This window comes from Oncorhynchus mykiss, chromosome 8, assembly GCF_013265735.2.
Source record: "Oncorhynchus mykiss isolate Arlee chromosome 8, USDA_OmykA_1.1, whole genome shotgun sequence".
Lineage (NCBI taxonomy): Eukaryota > Metazoa > Chordata > Actinopteri > Salmoniformes > Salmonidae > Oncorhynchus > Oncorhynchus mykiss.
In genome coordinates this window covers 91,289,929-91,310,096 of record NC_048572.1, presented here as the reverse complement: position 1 = coordinate 91,310,096, position 20,168 = coordinate 91,289,929, and the positions used below count along the sequence as shown (strand labels likewise).

The 20,168-nt window shown below is 39.2% G+C and overlaps 1 protein-coding gene across 2 annotated transcripts in view; it reads left to right on the top strand.

The window, feature by feature from the left end:
- Window positions 1-19,397, top strand: part of LOC110530904 (transmembrane protein 236-like) — a 30,730-nt gene extending 11,333 nt beyond the window's left edge. For both annotated transcript variants that reach the window (XM_021614204.2, XM_036986801.1), the window contains 3 exons: window positions 432-504; window positions 3,507-3,636; window positions 18,539-19,397. In XM_021614204.2, the coding sequence (XP_021469879.2) occupies window positions 432-504; window positions 3,507-3,636; window positions 18,539-19,131 (796 nt within the window). In that variant the 3' untranslated portion in view covers window positions 19,132-19,397. The remainder of the gene's footprint in view (window positions 1-431; window positions 505-3,506; window positions 3,637-18,538) is intronic.
- Window positions 19,398-20,168: the final 771 nt, after the last annotated feature.

The window sequence follows — 20,168 nt, the reverse complement described above, 5'->3', positions numbered from 1 at the left end:
ATATTGTACACATTACATACCTTACTATACATTAAATTATACATTGCATTATACCTTACTATACATTACATTATACATAACATTACATTATACATTATACATTACATTATACCTTACTATACCTTACATTTTACATTACATTATACCTTACTATATATTAAATTATAAATTACATTATACCTTACATTATATATTATACATTATACATTACATTATACATTACATTATATATTATACATTATACATTACATTATACCTTACATTATATATTATACATTATACATTACATTATACATTACTCATTATATTATACATAACATATATATATATATATATATAGCTCAGTTGGTAGAGGCAATGCCAGGGTTGGGGTATTGGAGGATTTGGATTGTAGCATGGCCTATGTCATTGACTAACATGCTGTTTTTCAGGAGACCAACAACATTGGCCTATGTGATTCTGTGCACGTTACCATGCTTCTCTATTCTGATCGCCGGTTCCAAGGTAAAACATTTTTTTATTTTTTTATATAAATGTCAGGGCATGTGTCACTTGACTTTGGCTCTCTTGTGAGTGGAGTATGTGTGCACAGTGACCAAACACACACACACAGGAACAGGATGTGACGGGGAGTCAGGTACTCACTAACAATCCTAAATACAACAGCTTAACTATCAACCTGATCCACGGTGGAATGAAGTAGGAATTCAAACAAGGTTACGTCATGTCATTACATTCTCACCCTGACCGTCTCACCCTGACCGTCTCACCTCAACCGTCTCACACTAACCTTAACCCTAATAACAAACACAGGACATTCAATGAGATCTTACTGCCAAAATCTTATAACAAAGATTTTAGATTTTTCTATCTCATGAAGACGTTTTCCTGACGGTGTCTCTATGAAGACGTTTTCCTGACGGTGTCTCTCTATAGGTATACTTTACGACTTGTTGCAGATAAAAAAATCTGTGTGTAGTGCACACAAAATATACTTTTTTTGCATAAGTTTTCATGTACCGAAAAACATCTAAAGTTCAATGTGTTTTATTGCATTTTCAACTCTACCATTTGTTTTTGTCACAAAAACTGTTGCATTAAATAGCAAATATGCCTACTCTGGTCATGGTATATGCACTCTGGCCAACAGCTCACAGATACAGAACGGGTAGGCTAGTCTCCATGAGATTATTAAGGATAAAAGGGAGAATATTTTTCTTGTCAAACGGAAATCAAGCATGGATCATCATGTCACCAGAATCAGCCCTTCAATATTTATTGGAAAGGAGCACCAAGCTCATGACCTTTCACCAGCCTGTGAAGTTCATACATGTTTTCATCTGTAGCCTAATAAACTCCATGCTTTTCAGAGTTGTGGTGGGAGGACCACACACCATATCATCGCATTACTCCATATGATGGTTATTAAATCAATATTTGAGCATGAAGGTGTTTCCACTGCCATTTCTTGCATAATTATTTATAAAAATATCCCACCATGTCGAACGAATCAATTATCTGTCAGCATTAAGAAAATTGTACCAAAACTTTCTCTTTCCATCAGACTTTTAAGGTATGACGGTACTTGAATAAAAATTGGATGGAAAATGTAATAACTCTTCCTACAGTTGAAGTCGGAAGTTTACATACACTTACGTTGGAGTCATTAAAACAAATTTTTCAATCACTCCACAAATTTCTTCTCAACAAACTATAGTTTAGGCAAGTCGGTCAGGACATCTATTTTGTGCATGACACAAGTAATTTTTCCAACAATTGTTTACAGACAGATTATTTCACTTATAATTCACTGTATCACAATTCCAGTGGGTCAGAAGTTTACATACACTAAGTTGAGTGTGCCTTTAAACAGCTTGGAAATTCCAGAAAATGATGTCATGGCTTTAGAAGCTTGTGATAGGCTAATTGACATAATTTGAGTCAATTGGAGGTGTACCCGTGGATGTATTTCAAGGCCTACCTTCAAACTCAGTGCCTCTATGCTTGACATCATGGGAAATCTAAATCATTTAGCCAATACCTCAGAAAAAAATTGTAGACCTAAACAAGTCTGGTTCAAATGCCTGAAGGTACCACATGTATATGTACAAACAATAGTATGCAAGTATAAACACCATGGGACCACGCAGCCGTCATACTGCTAAGGAAGGAGACGTGTTCTTTATCCTAGAGATTAACGTACTTTGGTGCGAAAAGTGCAAATCAATTACAGAACAACAGCATTGGACCTTGTGAAGATGATGGAGGAAACGGGTACAAAATGATCTATATCCACAGTGCGAGTCCTATATCAGCATAACCTGAAAGGGCGCTCAGCAAGGAAGAGGACACTGCTCCAAAACTGCCATAAAAAGCCAGACTAAAGTTTGCAATTGCACATGGGTACAAAGATCATACTTGTTGGAGAAATGTCCTCTGGTCTGATGAAACAAAAATATAACTGTTTGGCCATAATGACCATCATTTTGTTTGGAGGAAAAAGGGGGAGGCTTGCAAGTCGAACACCATCCAAACTGTGAAGCTCGGGGAACAAAACATTGATATTTTGGGTCCATGGCCAGGAAACTCCCCAGACCTTAATCCCATTGAGAACTTGTGGTCAAACTTCAAGAGTCGGGTGGACAAACAAAAACCCACAAATTCTGACAAACTCCAAGCATTGATTATGCATGAATGGGCTGCCCATCAGCCAGGATGTGGCCCAGAAGTTAATTGACAGCATGCCAGGGCAGATTGCAGAGGACTTGAAAAAGAGGGGTCAACACTGCAAATCTCGACTCTTTGCATCAACTTCATGTAATTGTCAATAAAAGCCTTTGACACTTATGAAATGCTTGTAATTATACTTCAGTATTCAATAGTAACATCTGACAAAAATATCTAGACACTGAAGCAGCAAACTTTGTGGAAATTAATATTTGTGTCATTCTCAAAACTTTTTATCATGACTGCACATGTACATTTTACCTCAATTACCTCAACACCGGTGCCCCCGCACATTGACTCTTTACCGGTACCCTCTGTATATAGCCCCGCTATTGTTATTTACTGCTGCTCTTTAATTATTTGTTGTTCTTATCTCTTACTTTCTTTTAGGCATTTTCTTAACTGCATTGTTGTTTAAGGGCTTCTAAGTAAGCGTTGAATACCTGTTGTATTTGGCGCATGTGACAAATAAAATTTGATTTGACACATGGTTACAGAAGACATTTTCTCTGATGCAGGTGGACAGATACTCTGCGCTTCCTTAACCCTTGAACTCTAACCCCAAATCCTAACCCCAAGCCCTTACCCTAACCTTAACCCTTAACTGTTTCTCTCTAAGTTGCTCCATGCAGGTGGATAAAGAATCACAGTACAGATAGGACCACTTCTCTGAACTGCCTTAACCCCTGACATCTAACCCTAACCTTAACCCCTGACATCTAACCTTAACCCGTAGCCCTAAACCCTAACTCAATCTCGCTCTACGTTGGTCCATTCAGGTGCAGGTGGATAAGGGACCCCAGTACAGACAGGACCACTTCTCTGAGCTGCCCATCTCTCTTGTGCTCTTCTCTCTCATCTGTGTGGATATCATCGAGAGGATCCGGCCGTGCTGCCTCACTGGGCAAGGTACCATTGTTACTGCCTCACTGGGCATGGTGCTGTTGTTACTGCCTCACTGGGCATGGTGCCATTGTTACTGCCTCACTGGGCATGGTGCCATTGTTACTGCCTCACTGGGCATGGTGCCGTTCTTACTGCCTCACTGGGCATGGTACTGTTGTTACTGCCTCACTGGGCATGGAGCCGTTGTTACTGCCTCACTGGGCATGGAGCCGTTGTTACTGCCTCACTGGGCATGGTACTGTTGTTACTGCCTCACTGGGCATGGTGCCGTTGTTACTGCCTCACTGGGCATGGTACTGTTGTTACTGCCTCACTGGACAAGGTACTGTTGTTACTGCCTCACTGGACAAGGTACTGTTGTTACTGCCTCACTGGGCATGGTGCCGTTGTTACTGCCTCACTGGGCATGGTGCCGTTGTTACTGCCTCACTGGGCATGGTGCCGTTGTTACTGCCTCACTGGGCATGGTGCCGTTGTTACTGCCTCACTGGGCATGGTGCCGTTGTTACTGCCTCACTGGGCATGGTACTGTTGTTACTGCCTCACTGGGCATGGTGCCGTTGTTACTGCATCACTGGGCATGGTGCCGTTGTTACTGCCTCACTGGGCATGGTGCCGTTGTTACTGCCTCACTTACTTCAGATGGTAGTGATAAATCTGCTACTAGTAATGTATATCTGCTACTGATGCTACTAGTGATGTATATCTGCTACTACTGATGTATATCTGCTACTAGTGATGTATATCTGCTACTAGTGATGTATATCTGCTACTAGTGATGTATATCTGCTACTAGTGATGTAAATCTGCTACTAGTGATGTATATCTGCTACTAGTGATGTAAATCTGCTACTAGTGATGTATATCTGCTACTGATGCTACTAGTGATGTATATCTGCTACTAGTGATGTATATCTGCTACTAGTGATGTATATCTGCTACTAGTGATGTATATCTGCTACTAGTGATGTATATCTGCTACTAGTGATGTATATCTGCTACTAGTGATGTAAATCTGCTACTATTAATTTATATCTGCTACTGATGCTACTAGTAATGTATATCTGCTACTAGTGATGTATATCTGCTACTAGTAATGTATATCTGCTACTAGTGATGTATATCTGCTACTAGTAATGTATATCTGCTACTAGTGATGTATATCTGCTACTAGTAATGTATATCTGCTACTAGTAATGTATATCTGCTACTAGTGATGTATATCTGCTACTAGTGATGTATATCTGCTACTAGTGATGTATATCTGCTACTAGTAATGTATATCTGCTACTAGTGATGTATATCTGCTACTAGTAATGTATATCTGCTACTGATACTACTAGTAATGTATATCTGCTACTAGTGATGTATATCTGCTACTGATGCTACTAGTAATGTATATCTGCTACTAGTGATGTATATCTGCTACTAGTAATGTATATCTGCTACTAGTGATGTATATCTGCTACTAGTAATGTATATCTGCTACTAGTGATGTATATCTGCTACTAGTAATGTATATCTGCTACTAGTAATGTATATCTGCTACTAGTGATGTATATCTGCTGCTAGTGATGTATATCTGCTACTAGTAATGTATATCTGCTACTAGTGATGTATATCTGCTACTAGTGATGTATATCTGCTACTAGTAATGTATATCTGCTACTAGTGATGTATATCTGCTACTGATACTACTAGTAATGTATATCTGCTACTAGTGATGTATATCTGCTACTGATACTACTAGTGATGTATATCTGCTACTAGTGATGTATATCTGCTACTAGTGATGTATATCTGCTACTAGTAATGTATATCTGCTACTGATGCTACTTGTGATGTATATCTGCTACTAGTAATGTATATCTGCTACTGATGCTACTAGTGATGTATATCTGCTACTAGTGATGTATATGTGCTACTAGTGATGTATATCTGCTACTAGTAATGTATATCTGCTACTGATGCTACTAGTGATGTATATCTGCTACTAGTAATGTATATCTGCTACTGATGCTACTAGTGATGTATATCTGCTACTAGTGATGTATATATGCTACTAGTGATGTATATCTGCTACTAGTGATGTATATCTGCTACTAGTAATGTATATCTGCTACTAGTGATGTATATCTGCTACTAGTGATGTATATCTGCTACTAGTAATGTATATCTGCTACTGATACTACTAGTAATGTATATCTGCTACTAGTGATGTATATCTGCTACTGATACTACTAGTGATGTATATCTGCTACTAGTGATGTATATCTGCTACTAGTGATGTATATCTGCTACTAGTAATGTATATCTGCTACTGATGCTACTTGTGATGTATATCTGCTACTAGTAATGTATATCTGCTACTGATGCTACTAGTGATGTATATCTGCTACTAGTGATGTATATGTGCTACTAGTGATGTATATCTGCTACTAGTAATGTATATCTGCTACTGATGCTACTAGTGATGTATATCTGCTACTAGTAATGTATATCTGCTACTGATGCTACTAGTGATGTATATCTGCTACTAGTGATGTATATATGCTACTAGTGATGTATATCTGCTACTAGTGATGTATATCTGCTACTAGTAATGTATATCTGCTACTAGTGATGTATATCTGCTACTAGTGATGTATATCTGCTACTAGTAATGTATATCTGCTACTGATACTACTAGTAATGTATATCTGCTACTAGTGATGTATATCTGCTACTGATACTACTAGTGATGTATATCTGCTACTAGTGATGTATATCTGCTACTAGTGATGTATATCTGCTACTAGTAATGTATATCTGCTACTAGTAATGTATATCTGCTACTGATGCTACTAGTGATGTATATCTGCTACTAGTGATGTAAATCTGCTACTAGTGATGTATATCTGCTACTAGTGATGTAAATCTGCTACTAGTGATGTATATCTGCTACTGATGCTACTAGTGATGTATATCTGCTACTAGTGATGTAAATCTGCTACTAGTGATGTATATCTGCTACTAGTGATGTAAATCTGCTACTAGTGATGTATATCTGCTACTGATGCTACTAGTGATGTATATCTGCTACTAGTGATGTATATCTGCTACTAGTGATGTATATCTGCTACTAGTAATGTATATCTGCTACTAGTGATGTATATCTGCTACTAGTGATGTATATCTGCTACTAGTGATGTAAATCTGCTACTATTAATTTATATCTGCTACTGATGCTACTAGTAATGTATATCTGCTACTAGTGATGTATATCTGCTACTAGTAATGTATATCTGCTACTAGTGATGTATATCTGCTACTAGTAATGTATATCTGCTACTAGTGATGTATATCTGCTACTAGTAATGTATATCTGCTACTAGTAATGTATATCTGCTACTAGTGATGTATATCTGCTACTAGTGATGTATATCTGCTACTAGTGATGTATATCTGCTACTAGTAATGTATATCTGCTACTAGTGATGTATATCTGCTACTAGTAATGTATATCTGCTACTGATACTACTAGTAATGTATATCTGCTACTAGTGATGTATATCTGCTACTGATGCTACTAGTAATGTATATCTGCTACTAGTGATGTATATCTGCTACTAGTAATGTATATCTGCTACTAGTGATGTATATCTGCTACTAGTAATGTATATCTGCTACTAGTGATGTATATCTGCTACTAGTAATGTATATCTGCTACTAGTGATGTATATCTGCTACTAGTGATGTATATCTGCTACTAGTAATGTATATCTGCTACTAGTGATGTATATCTGCTACTAGTGATGTATATCTGCTACTAGTAATGTATATCTGCTACTAGTGATGTATATCTGCTACTAGTGATGTATATCTGCTACTAGTAATGTATATCTGCTACTAGTGATGTATATCTGCTACTGATACTACTAGTAATGTATATCTGCTACTAGTGATGTATATCTGCTACTGATACTACTAGTGATGTATATCTGCTACTAGTGATGTATATCTGCTACTAGTGATGTATATCTGCTACTAGTAATGTATATCTGCTACTGATGCTACTTGTGATGTATATCTGCTACTAGTAATGTATATCTGCTACTGATGCTACTAGTGATGTATATCTGCTACTAGTGATGTATATGTGCTACTAGTGATGTATATCTGCTACTAGTAATGTATATCTGCTACTGATGCTACTAGTGATGTATATCTGCTACTAGTAATGTATATCTGCTACTGATGCTACTAGTGATGTATATCTGCTACTAGTGATGTATATATGCTACTAGTGATGTATATCTGCTACTAGTGATGTATATCTGCTACTAGTAATGTATATCTGCTACTAGTGATGTATATCTGCTACTAGTGATGTATATCTGCTACTAGTAATGTATATCTGCTACTGATACTACTAGTAATGTATATCTGCTACTAGTGATGTATATCTGCTACTGATACTACTAGTGATGTATATCTGCTACTAGTGATGTATATCTGCTACTAGTGATGTATATCTGCTACTAGTAATGTATATCTGCTACTGATGCTACTTGTGATGTATATCTGCTACTAGTAATGTATATCTGCTACTGATGCTACTAGTGATGTATATCTGCTACTAGTGATGTATATGTGCTACTAGTGATGTATATCTGCTACTAGTAATGTATATCTGCTACTGATGCTACTAGTGATGTATATCTGCTACTAGTAATATATATCTGCTACTGATGCTACTAGTGATGTATATCTGCTACTAGTGATGTATATCTGCTACTAGTGATGTATATATGCTACTAGTGATGTATATCTGCTACTAGTGATGTATATCTGCTACTAGTAATGTATATCTGCTACTAGTAATGTATATCTGCTACTAGTGATGTATATCTGCTACTAGTAATGTATATCTGCTACTGATACTACTAGTAATGTATATCTGCTACTAGTGATGTATATCTGCTACTGATACTACTAGTGATGTATATCTGCTACTAGTGATGTATATCTGCTACTAGTGATGTATATCTGCTACTAGTAATGTATATCTGCTACTAGTAATGTATATCTGCTACTGATGCTACTAGTGATGTATATCTGCTACTAGTGATGTATATCTGCTACTAGTGATGTATATCTGCTACTAGTGATGTATATCTGCTACTAGTGATGTATATCTGCTACTAGTGATGTATATCTGCTACTAGTGATGTATATCTGCTACTAGTAATGTATATCTGCTACTAGTAATGTATATCTGCTACTAGTGATGTATATCTGCTACTAGTAATGTATATCTGCTACTGATACTACTAGTAATGTATATCTGCTACTAGTGATGTATATCTGCTACTGATACTACTAGTGATGTATATCTGCTACTAGTGATGTATATCTGCTACTAGTGATGTATATCTGCTACTAGTAATGTATATCTGCTACTAGTGATGTAAATCTGCTACTATTAATTTATATCTGCTACTGATGCTACTAGTGATGTATATCTGCTACTAGTAATGTATATCTGCTACTGATGCTACTAGTAATGTATATCTGCTACTAGTGATGTATATCTGCTACTAGTGATGTATATCTGCTACTAGTGATGTATATCTGCTACTAGTAATGTATATCTGCTACTAGTAATGTATATCTGCTACTAGTGATGTAAATCTGCTACTATTAATTTATATCTGCTACTGATGCTACTAGTGATGTATCTCTGCTACTAGTAATGTATATCTGCTACTGATGCTACTAGTAATGTATATCTGCTACTAGTGATGTATATCTGCTACTAGTGATGTATATCTGCTACTAGTAATGTATATCTGCTACTGATGCTACTTGTGATGTATATCTGCTACTAGTAATGTATATCTGCTACTGATGCTACTAGTGATGTATATCTGCTACTAGTGATGTATATGTGCTACTAGTCATGTATATCTGCTACTAGTAATGTATATCTGCTACTGATGCTACTAGTGATGTATATCTGCTACTAGTAATGTATATCTGCTACTGATGCTACTAGTGATGTATATCTGCTACTAGTGATGTATATCTGCTACTAGTGATGTATATCTGCTACTAGTGATGTATATATGCTACTAGTGATGTATATCTGCTACTAGTGATGTATATCTGCTACTGATGCTACTAGTAATGTATATCTGCTACTGATGCTACTAGTGATGTATATCTGCTACTAGTGATGTATATCTGCTACTAGTAATGTATATCTGCTACTAGTAATGTATATCTGCTACTGATGCTACTAGTGATGTATATCTGCTACTAGTGATGTATATCTGCTACTAGTGATGTATATCTGCTACTAGTGATGTATATCTGCTACTATTGATGTGTATCTGCTACTAGTGATGTATATCTGCTACTAGTGATGTATATCTGCTACTGATGCTACTAGTGATGTATATCTGCTACTAGTGATGTATATCTGCTACTAGTAATGTATGTCTGCTACTGATGCTACTAGTGATGTATATCTGCTACTAGTAATGTATATCTGCTACTGATGCTACTAGTAATGTATATCTGCTACTAGTGATGTATATCTGCTACTAGTGATGTATATCTGCTACTAGTGATGTATATCTGCTACTAGTGATGTATATCTGCTACTAGTGATGTATATCTGCTACTAGTCATGTATATCTGCTACTAGTGATGTATATCTGCTACTGATGCTACTAGTGATGTATATCTGCTACTGATGCTACTAGTGATGTATATCTGCTACTAGTGATGTATATCTGCTACTAGTGATGTATATCTGCTACTAGTGATGTATATCTGCTACTAGTGATGTATATCTGCTACTAGTAATGTATATCTGCTACTGATGCTACTAGTGATGTATATCTGCTACTAGTGATGTATATCTGCTACTAGTGATGTATATCTGCTACTAGTGATGTATATCTGCTACTAGTGATGTATATCTGCTACTAGTGATGTATATCTGCTACTAGTAATGTATATCTGCTACTGATGCTACTAGTGATGTATATCTGCTACTAGTAATGTATATCTGCTACTAGTGATGTATATCTGCTACTAGTAATGTATATCTGCTACTGATGCTACTAGTGATGTATATCTGCTACTAGTAATGTATATCTGCTACTGATGCTACTAGTGATGTATATCTGCTACTAGTGATGTATATCTGCTACTAGTGATGTATATCTGCTACTAGTGATGTATATCTGCTACTAGTGATGTATATCTGCTACTAGTGATGTATATCTGCTACTAGTGATGTATATCTGCTACTAGTGATGTATATCTGCTACTAGTGATGTATATCTGCTACTGATGCTACTAGTGATGTATATCTGCTACTAGTGATGTATATCTGCTACTAGTAATGTATATCTGCTACTGATGCTACTAGTGATGTATATCTGCTACTAGTAATGTATATCTGCTACTGATGCTACTAGTGATGTATATCTGCTACTAGTGATGTATATCTGCTACTAGTAATGTATATCTGCTACTGATGCTACTAGTAATGTATATCTGCTACTGATGCTACTAGTGATGTATATCTGCTACTAGTGATGTATATCTGCTACTAGTGATGTATATCTGCTACTAGTAATGTATATCTGCTACTGATGCTACTAGTAATGTATATCTGCTACTAGTAATGTATATCTGCTACTAGTAATGTATATCTGCTACTAGTGATGTATATCTGCTATTAGTAATGTATATCTGCTACTAGTAATGTATATCTGCTACTTGTAATGTATATCTGCTACTAGTAATGTATATCTGCTACTAGTAATGTATATCTGCTACTAGTAATGTATATCTGCTACTAGTAATGTATATCTGCTACTAGTAATGTATATCTGCTACTAGTAATGTATATCTGCTACTAGTAATGTATATCTGCTACTAGTAATGTATATCTGCTACTAGTAATGTATATCTGCTACTAGTGATGTATATCTGCTACTAGTGATGTATATCTGCTACTAGTGATGTATATCTGCTACTAGTGATGTATATCTGCTACTAGTGATGTATATCTGCTACTAGTGATGTATATCTGCTACTAGTGATGTATATCTGCTACTAGTGATGTATATCTGCTACTAGTGATGTATATCTGCTACTAGTGATGTATATCTGCTACTAGTGATGTATATCTGCTACTAGTGATGTATATCTGCTACTAGTGATGTATATCTGCTACTAGTGATGTATATCTGCTACTAGTGATGTATATCTGCTACTAGTGATGTATATCTGCTACTAGTGATGTATATCTGCTACTAGTGATGTATATCTGCTACTAGTGATGTATATCTGCTACTAGTGACGTATATCTGCTACTAGTGACGTATATCTGCTACTAGTGACGTATATCTGCTACTGATACTACTAGTGATGTAATCTTCTACTAGTGATGTACACTACTGTTCAAAAGTTTGGGGTCACTTAGAAATTTCCTTGAAATGTCCTGTTCTTGTTCTGAGAAATGAATTTAAAGAAGAAATTGCCAAGAAACTGCCTTTACAAATGTTAAAATATTTTAAATGCCCAGTGCAGTCAAAAAACATAAAAATAACATCAAATTGATCAGAAATACAGTGTAGACATTGTTAATGTTGTAAATTACTATTGTAGCTGGAAACGGCTGATTTTGAATGGAATATCTATATAGGCGTACAGAGGCCCAATATCAGCAACCATCACTCCTGTTTTCCAATGGCACGTGTTAGCTAATCGAAGTTGATCATTTTAAAAGGCTAATTGATCATTAGAAAACCCTTATGCAATTATTTTAGCACAGCTGAAAACTGTTCTGATTAAAGAAGCAACAAAGCTGGCCTTTAGACTAGTTGAGTATCTGGAGCATCAAATCAAAATCAAATCAAATCAAATTTTATTTGTCACATACACATGGTTAGCAGATGTTAATGCGAGTGTAGCGAAATGCTTGTGCTTCTAGTTCCGACAATGCAGTAATAACCAACAAGTAATCTAACTAACAATTCCAAAACAACTGTCTTGTACACAGTGTAAGGGGATAAAGAATATGTACATAAGGATATATGAATGAGTGGTGGTACAGAGCAGCATAGGCAAGATACAGTAGATGGTATCGAGTACAGTATATACATATGAGATGAGTATGTAAACAAAGTGGCATAGTTAAAGTGGCTAGTGATACATGTATTACATAAGGATACAGTCGATGATATAGAGTACAGTATATACGTATGCATATGAGATGAATAATGTAGGGTAAGTAACATTATATAAGGTAGCATTGTTTAAAGTGGCTAGTGATATATTTACATTTCCCATCAATTCCCATTATTAAAGTGGCTGGAGTTGAGTCAGTGTGTTGGCAGCAGCCACTCAATGTTAGTGGTGGCTGTTTAACAGTCTGATGGCCTTGAGATAGAAGCTGTTTTTCAGTCTCTCGGTCCCAGCTTTGATGCACCTGTACTGACCTCGCCTTCTGGATGATAGCGGGGTGAACAGGCAGTGGCTCGGGTGGTTAATGTCCTTGATGATCTTTATGGCCTTCCTGTGACATCGGGTGGTGTAGGTGTCCTGGAGGGCAGGTAGTTTGCCCCCGGTGATGCGTTGTGCAGACCTCACTACCCTCTGGAGAGCCTTACGGTTGAGGGCGGAGCAGTTGCCGTACCAGGCGGTGATACAGCCCGCCAGGATGCTCTCGATTGTGCATCTGTAGAAGTTTGTGAGTGCTTTTGGTGACAAACCGAATTTCTTCAGCCTCCTGAGGTTGAAGTGGCGCTGCTGCGCCTTCTTCACAATGCTGTCTGTGTGAGTGGACCAATTCAGTTTGTCTGTGATGTGTATGCCGAGGAACTTAAAACTTGCTACCCTCTCCACTACTGTTCCATCGATGTGGATAGGGGGGTGTTCCCTCTGCTGTTTCCTGAAGTCCACAATCATCTCCTTAGTTTTGTTGACGTTGAGTGTGAGGTTATTTTCCTGACACCACACTCCGAGGGCCCTCACCTCCTCCCTTGGCCGTCTCGTCGTTGTTGGTAATCAAGCCTACCACTGTTGTGTCGTCCGCAAACTTGATGATTGAGTTGGAGGCGTGCGTGGCCACGCAGTCGTGGGTGAACAGGGAGTACAGGAGAGGGCTCAGAACGCACCCTTGTGGGGCCCCAGTGTTGAGGATCAGCGGGGAGGAGATGTTGTTGCCTACCCTCACCACCTGGGGGCTGCCCGTCAGGAAGTCCATTACCCAGTTGCACAGGGCGGGGTCGAGACCCTCTTCTTACCAGAAATATGTTTGTTTCTGTCTGCGCGATGCGTGGAGAAACCCGTTGGCTGCACCGCCTCGGATAGCGTCTTTCCAGTGAGCCACGTTTCCGTGAAGCAAAGAACGTTACAGTCTCTGATGTCCCTCTGGAATGCTACCCATGCTCGGATTTCATCAACCTTGTTGTCAAGAGACTGGACATTGGCAAGAAGAATGCTAGGGAGTGGTGCACGGTGTGCCCGTCTCCGGAGTCTGACCAGAAGACCGCCTTGTTTCCCTCTTTTTCGGAGTTGTTTTTTTGGGTCGCTGCATGGAATCCACTCCGTTGTCCTGTTTGTAAGGCACAACACAGGATCCGCGTCGCGAAAAACATATTCTTGGTCGTACTGATGGTGAGTTGACGCTGATCTTATATTCAGTAGTTCTTCTCAACTGTATGTAATGAAACCTAAGATGACCTGGGGTACTAATGTAAGAAATAACACGTAAAAAAACAAAAAACTGCATAGTTTCCTAGGAACGCGAAGCGAGGCGGCCATCTCTGTCGGCGCCGGAAGCATTCAGCGCCATCAGCATTTGTGGGTTCGATTACAGGCTCAAAATGTCTAGAAACAAAGCACTTTCTTCGGAAACTCGTGAGTCTATTCTTGTTCTGAGAAATGAAGGCTATTCCATGCAAGAAATTGCTAAGAAACTGAAGATCTCGTACAACGCTGTGTACTACTCCCTTCACAGAACAGAGCAAACTGGCTCTAACCAGAATAGAAAGAGTGGGAGGCCCCAGTGCCCAACTGAGCACGAGGAGAAGTACATTAGTGTCTAGTTTGAGAAACAGACGCCTCACAAGTCCTCAACTGGCAGCTTCATTAAATAGTACCCGCAAAACACCAGTCTCGACGTCAACAGTGAAGAGGCGACTCCGGAGTACTGGCCTTCTAAGCAGAGTTCCTCTGTCCAGTGTCTGTGTTCTTTTGCCCATCTTAATCTTTTATTTTTATTGGCCAGTCTGAGATATGGCTTTTTCTTGCAACTCTGCCTAGAAGGCCAGCATCCCGGAGTCACCTCTTCACTGTTGACGATGACACTGGTGCTTTGCGGGTACTATTTAATGAAGATGTCAGTTGAGGACTTGAGGTGTAGACTGACTAGTTTCAGAAGAAAGTGCTTTGTTTCTGGACAATTTGAGCCTGTAGTCAAAACCACAAATGCTGATGCTCCAGATACTCAACAGAATGCCATTTTTTTTATTGCTTCTTTAATCAGGACAACAGTTTTCAGCTGTGCTAACATAAACGCAAAAGGCTTTTCTAATGATCAATTTGCCTTTTAAAATGATCGACTTGTATTAGCTAACAAAATTTGCCATTGGAACATGGGAGTGATCAAATCAAATCAATGTATTTATATAGCTCTTTGTACATCAGCTGATATCTCAAAGTGCTGTACAGAAACCCAGCCTAAAACCCCAAACAGCAAGCAATGCAGGTACAGAAGCACGGTGGCTAGGAAAAACTCCCTAGAAAGGCCAAAACCTAGGAAGAAACCTTGAGAGGAACCAGGCTATGTGGGGTGGCCAGTCCTCTTCTGGCTGTGCCGGGTGAAGATTATAACAGAACATGGCCAAGATGTTCAAATGTTCATAAATGACCAGCATGGTCAAATAATAATAATCACAGGCAGAACAGTTGAAACTGGAGCAGCAGCACGGCCAGGTGGACTGGCGACAGCAATGAGTCATCATGCCAGGTAGTCCTGAGACATGGTCCTAGGGCTCAGGTCCTCCTCCGAGAGAGAGAAAGCGAGAGAGAGAATTAGAGAGAGCATACTTAACTTCACATAGGACAGGAGAAGTACTCCAGATATAACAAACTGACCCTAGCTCCCCAACACATAAACTACTGCAGCATAAATACTGGAGGCTGAGACAGGAGGGGTCAGGAGACACTGTGGACCCATCCGATGACACCCCCGGACAGGGCCAAACAGGAAGGATATAACCCCACCCACTTTGCCAAAGCACAGCCCCCACACCACTAATAGGGATATCTTCAACCACCAACTTACCATCCTGAGACAAGGCCGAGTATAGCCCACAAAGATCTCCGCCACAGCACAACCCAAGGAGGGGGGGCCAACCCAGACAGGAAGATCACATCAGTGACTCAACCCACTGAGTGATGGTTGCTGATAATGGGCCTCTGTAGATATTCCATTCAAAATCAGCCGTTACCAGCTACAATAGTCATTTACAACATTAACATTAACACATACACTGAATTTCTGATCAATTTGATATTTTCAATGGACAAAAAATGTGCAAAAACAAGGACATTTCTAAGTGACCCCAAACTTTTGAAAGGTAGTGTATATTTCCAAATTGAGGTTGGAATGGTAGTATGAAATTGATTATTCCCCTTTACTGTTAGAGCTGTTTGAAAAGACCGCCTGTTTTTGTGGGATGGAGTTTTTGCCTGCCTGGTGACATCACTGGGCGTTACATTTTATTTTATATTTTTTATTTTACCTTTATTTAACTAGGCAAGTCAGTTAAGAACAATTGATTATATTTAAGCATCAGCTGTCAGAGCAGCTCACAGATAGGAACAGTGGGTTAACTGCCTGTTCAGGGGCAGAACGACAGATTTTATTTTATATTTTTGTACCTTGTCAGCTCGGAGATTTGAACTTGCAACCTTTCGGTTATTAGTCCAACACACTAGGCTACCCTACACTAGGCTACCCTGCCGCCCCAATTAATTAATAGACCAATAACAAAGATGGTTCCAAACCTCTGCCAATGACAGCTAGTTTTCAGTTTTCCTCTCCCCACTCATACCACTCCCAGACAGTCCTAGCAAAATTCAAGCTTGAGAAATTGCTCATTGCTAAGAACTATTTTTAACCATTTTGATTGTTTTCAATCACAGTAAGATACTTAATTCTTACCCAGATATTGTTTATTTCACCTTTATTTAACCAGGTAGGCCAGTTGAGAACAAGTTCTCCCTTTACAACTGCAACCTGGCCAAGAAAAAGCAAAGCAGTGTGACACAAACAACAACACAGAGTTACACATGGAATAAGCAAACGTACAGTCAATAACACAACAGAAAAAAATCTATATACAGTGTGTGCAAATGCAATAAGGCAATAAGTAGGCCATAGTGGCAAAGTAATTAGAATTTAGAAATTAAACACTGGAGTGATAGATGTGCAGAATATGAATGTGCAAGTAGAGATACTGGGGTGAAAAGGAGCAAAAATAAATAAATAATAACAATATGGGGATGAGGTCGTTGGATGGGCTATTTACAGATGGGCCATGTACATGGGCTATGTACAGGTGCAATGATCTGTGAGCTGCTCTGATAGCTGATGCTTAAAGTTAGTGAGGGAAATATGTCTCCATCTTCAGTGATTTTTGCTATTCGTTCCTGTCATTGGCAGCAGATACCTGGAAGGAAAGGCGGCCAAAGGAGGAATAGGCTTTGGGGGTGACCAGTCAAATATACCTGCTGAAGTGTGTGCTACGGGTGATTGCTGCTATGGTGACCAGTGAGCTGAGATAAGGTGGGGCTTTACCTAGCAAAGACTTATAGATGACCTGGAGCCAGTGGGTTCGGCGACGAATACAAAGCGAGGGCCAGCCAACGAGAGCATACAGGTCACAGTGGTGGGTAATATATGGGGCTTTGGTGACAAAACGGATGGCATTGTAGTAGACTGGATACAATTTACTGAGTAGAGTGTTGGAGGCTATTTTGTAAATGACATCGCTGAAGTCAAGGATTGGTAGGATAGTCAGTTTTACGAGGGTATGTTTAGCAGCATGCGTGAAGGATGCTTTGTTGCGAATTAGGAAACCGGTTCTAGATTTAATTTTGGATTGGAGATGCTTACTGTGAGTCTGGAAGGAGAGTTTACTGTCTAACCAGACATCTAGGTATTTGTAGTTGTCCACATATTCTAAGTCAGAACCGTCCAGAGTAGTGATGCTGGACTGGCGGGCAGGTGCGGGCAGCGATCGGTTGAAGAGCATGCATTTAGTTTTATGAGCAGTTGTAGGAGTGTTGTATGGCATTGAAGCTTGTCTGGAGGTTAGCTAACACAGTGTCCAAAGAAGGGCCAGAATTATACAGAATCAAATATTATTTGAGATAAAAAGACAGCTGCATTGGACCTTTTTAGAAATGACTAAATCCAAATGGAAACTGTAGTAATGATGATGGACCTACATTCATATTGTTTTTTGACGGTCCAGCTCGCTGAAAAAGCTAAACAGTCAGAGAGCATCAACAATTCCCAAAACAATTCATTGAGATTATTTTATCCATGTTTTGTCAGCGAGGAAATAGAACACATTTTCAATGTGGCCCTCCGGACCTCGTTGAAGACCAAATGCGGTCAAATGAGTTTGACATCCCTGATGTAGACAATATTGCCATGGTCTGTAACCGGTAAAAAATTCGACTGAATGATCTGTTTTCTGCTATTTGATGAAAGGCTTGACCAATTTCTATAAAATAAGTCAATTTTTATTATTCTAAGCAGGGACATGATCAATGTGGGCACCACTGATACTACTATATAATGATGTCCTGTTGTCTCCTCCAGCAGACCGTATGGAAATGGATCTGGACATGCCGGGTCCTGTTCTGACCCACCTGGAGCAGGTGAACAGCGTGTCGGGCCAACTGTACTATGAGAGGGGGCAGAACGGGGTGTTGGGGAACGGTTCTGGTACAGGGAGGTGGAGAGACCAGGAAGCAGTCGGCTCACGACCAACCAGCGCGGCCTACCTATACTCGTCACACTCCCACTCTGGCCCGCTCCGTGTCCTGTGGTCCCAGGATATGAGGTCAGAGGTGATTGTTCACAGCTTCCTGTTCTGGATGGATGTGGTGGAGCTGGTGCGCGTGGCGGGGATTCCAGATGTGTTTTACTCTGGCTGGGTGTTTGCTGTCTACATCCTGGCATTTCTGTCCTGTCTCCGTCTGGCAGTGACGCCTCACAGCGCTCTACTGCCATCAGCTGGCTTTTTCCTGCAGGACCTGCCTTTCCTGCTGCTGCGCCTCGCTCTGATCTCTGTCCACGGCTACATCACACCCCTGCTTTACCCAATGAAGAACCTGTTGGTCTGCCTTACATTCACCTACTTCAACTTCCTGACCAAGCTCCGCCTCTTCCGCAGAGATAGCATGTTCTAGTCTTGCCCACCAGACACTCTCTCTCTGTCGAGACGTCTGGTTTCACAGCGCCTCAGAACTGGACTTGACGGGGAGTCTATGGCAGGACCAGTGAAAACAGAAGTGGTGTAAAGTACATTTTATCTGTACTTTTATTTACTATTTATGTTTTTGACAACTTTTACTCCACTACATTCCTAAAGAAAATAATGTACTTTTTACTCCTTACATTTTGCCTGACACCCAAAAGTACACATCACATTTTGAATGCTTAGCTGCACAGGATAATTGTCTAATTCACACACTTATCAAGATAACATCCCTGGTCATTCCTACTGCCTCTGATCTGGCAGACTCACTAAACACAAATGCTTAGTTTGCAAATTAAATCTGAGTGTTGAACTGTGCACCTGGCTATCTGTAAATTTAAAACACAAGAAAATCGTGTTGTCTGGAATTTTCTATTATTTATTATTTTACTTTTGATACTTAAGTACATTTAAAACCAAATACTTTTAGACTTTTACTCAAGTAGTATTTTATTGGTTGACTTTCACGTTTACTTGAGCCATTTTCTATTAAGGTATCTTTTTACTTATGCTCAAGGATGAAAATTGGGTACTTATTCCACCACTGGTGAACAGTCCGTTTTAATTGGCTGATCGCTCAGTCCATCACCATCTAGCAGAACCCTTAGAACCTCCCTACTACATTGTTGAGTTTAATGTGCCAAGCAGAGCAAGTGATTTAAACAACGAAGTGAGTTAGGACAATCTGAAAGTATGCATCTTCGATTTTTTTTCCACTTATAAACTGTATATGCCCGAACACAGAATCAGTTGAGCTTCCCAAAAATAATATGGTTAATGTGATCGAACACTTTGCCATTTCTCAAATTCCCATAATACAGCTGTAGCCAGCTCGCTCCCTCTCATGCCTCGATTTTAACTACACCCCTTTCAAGTCTTTATAGCAGTGTTACCAGGCTCTATATGTCAGCAAATCGAGCCTGGGGACAAGGTTAAGCATGTTCTAAATAGATTACATCATCAGGATTC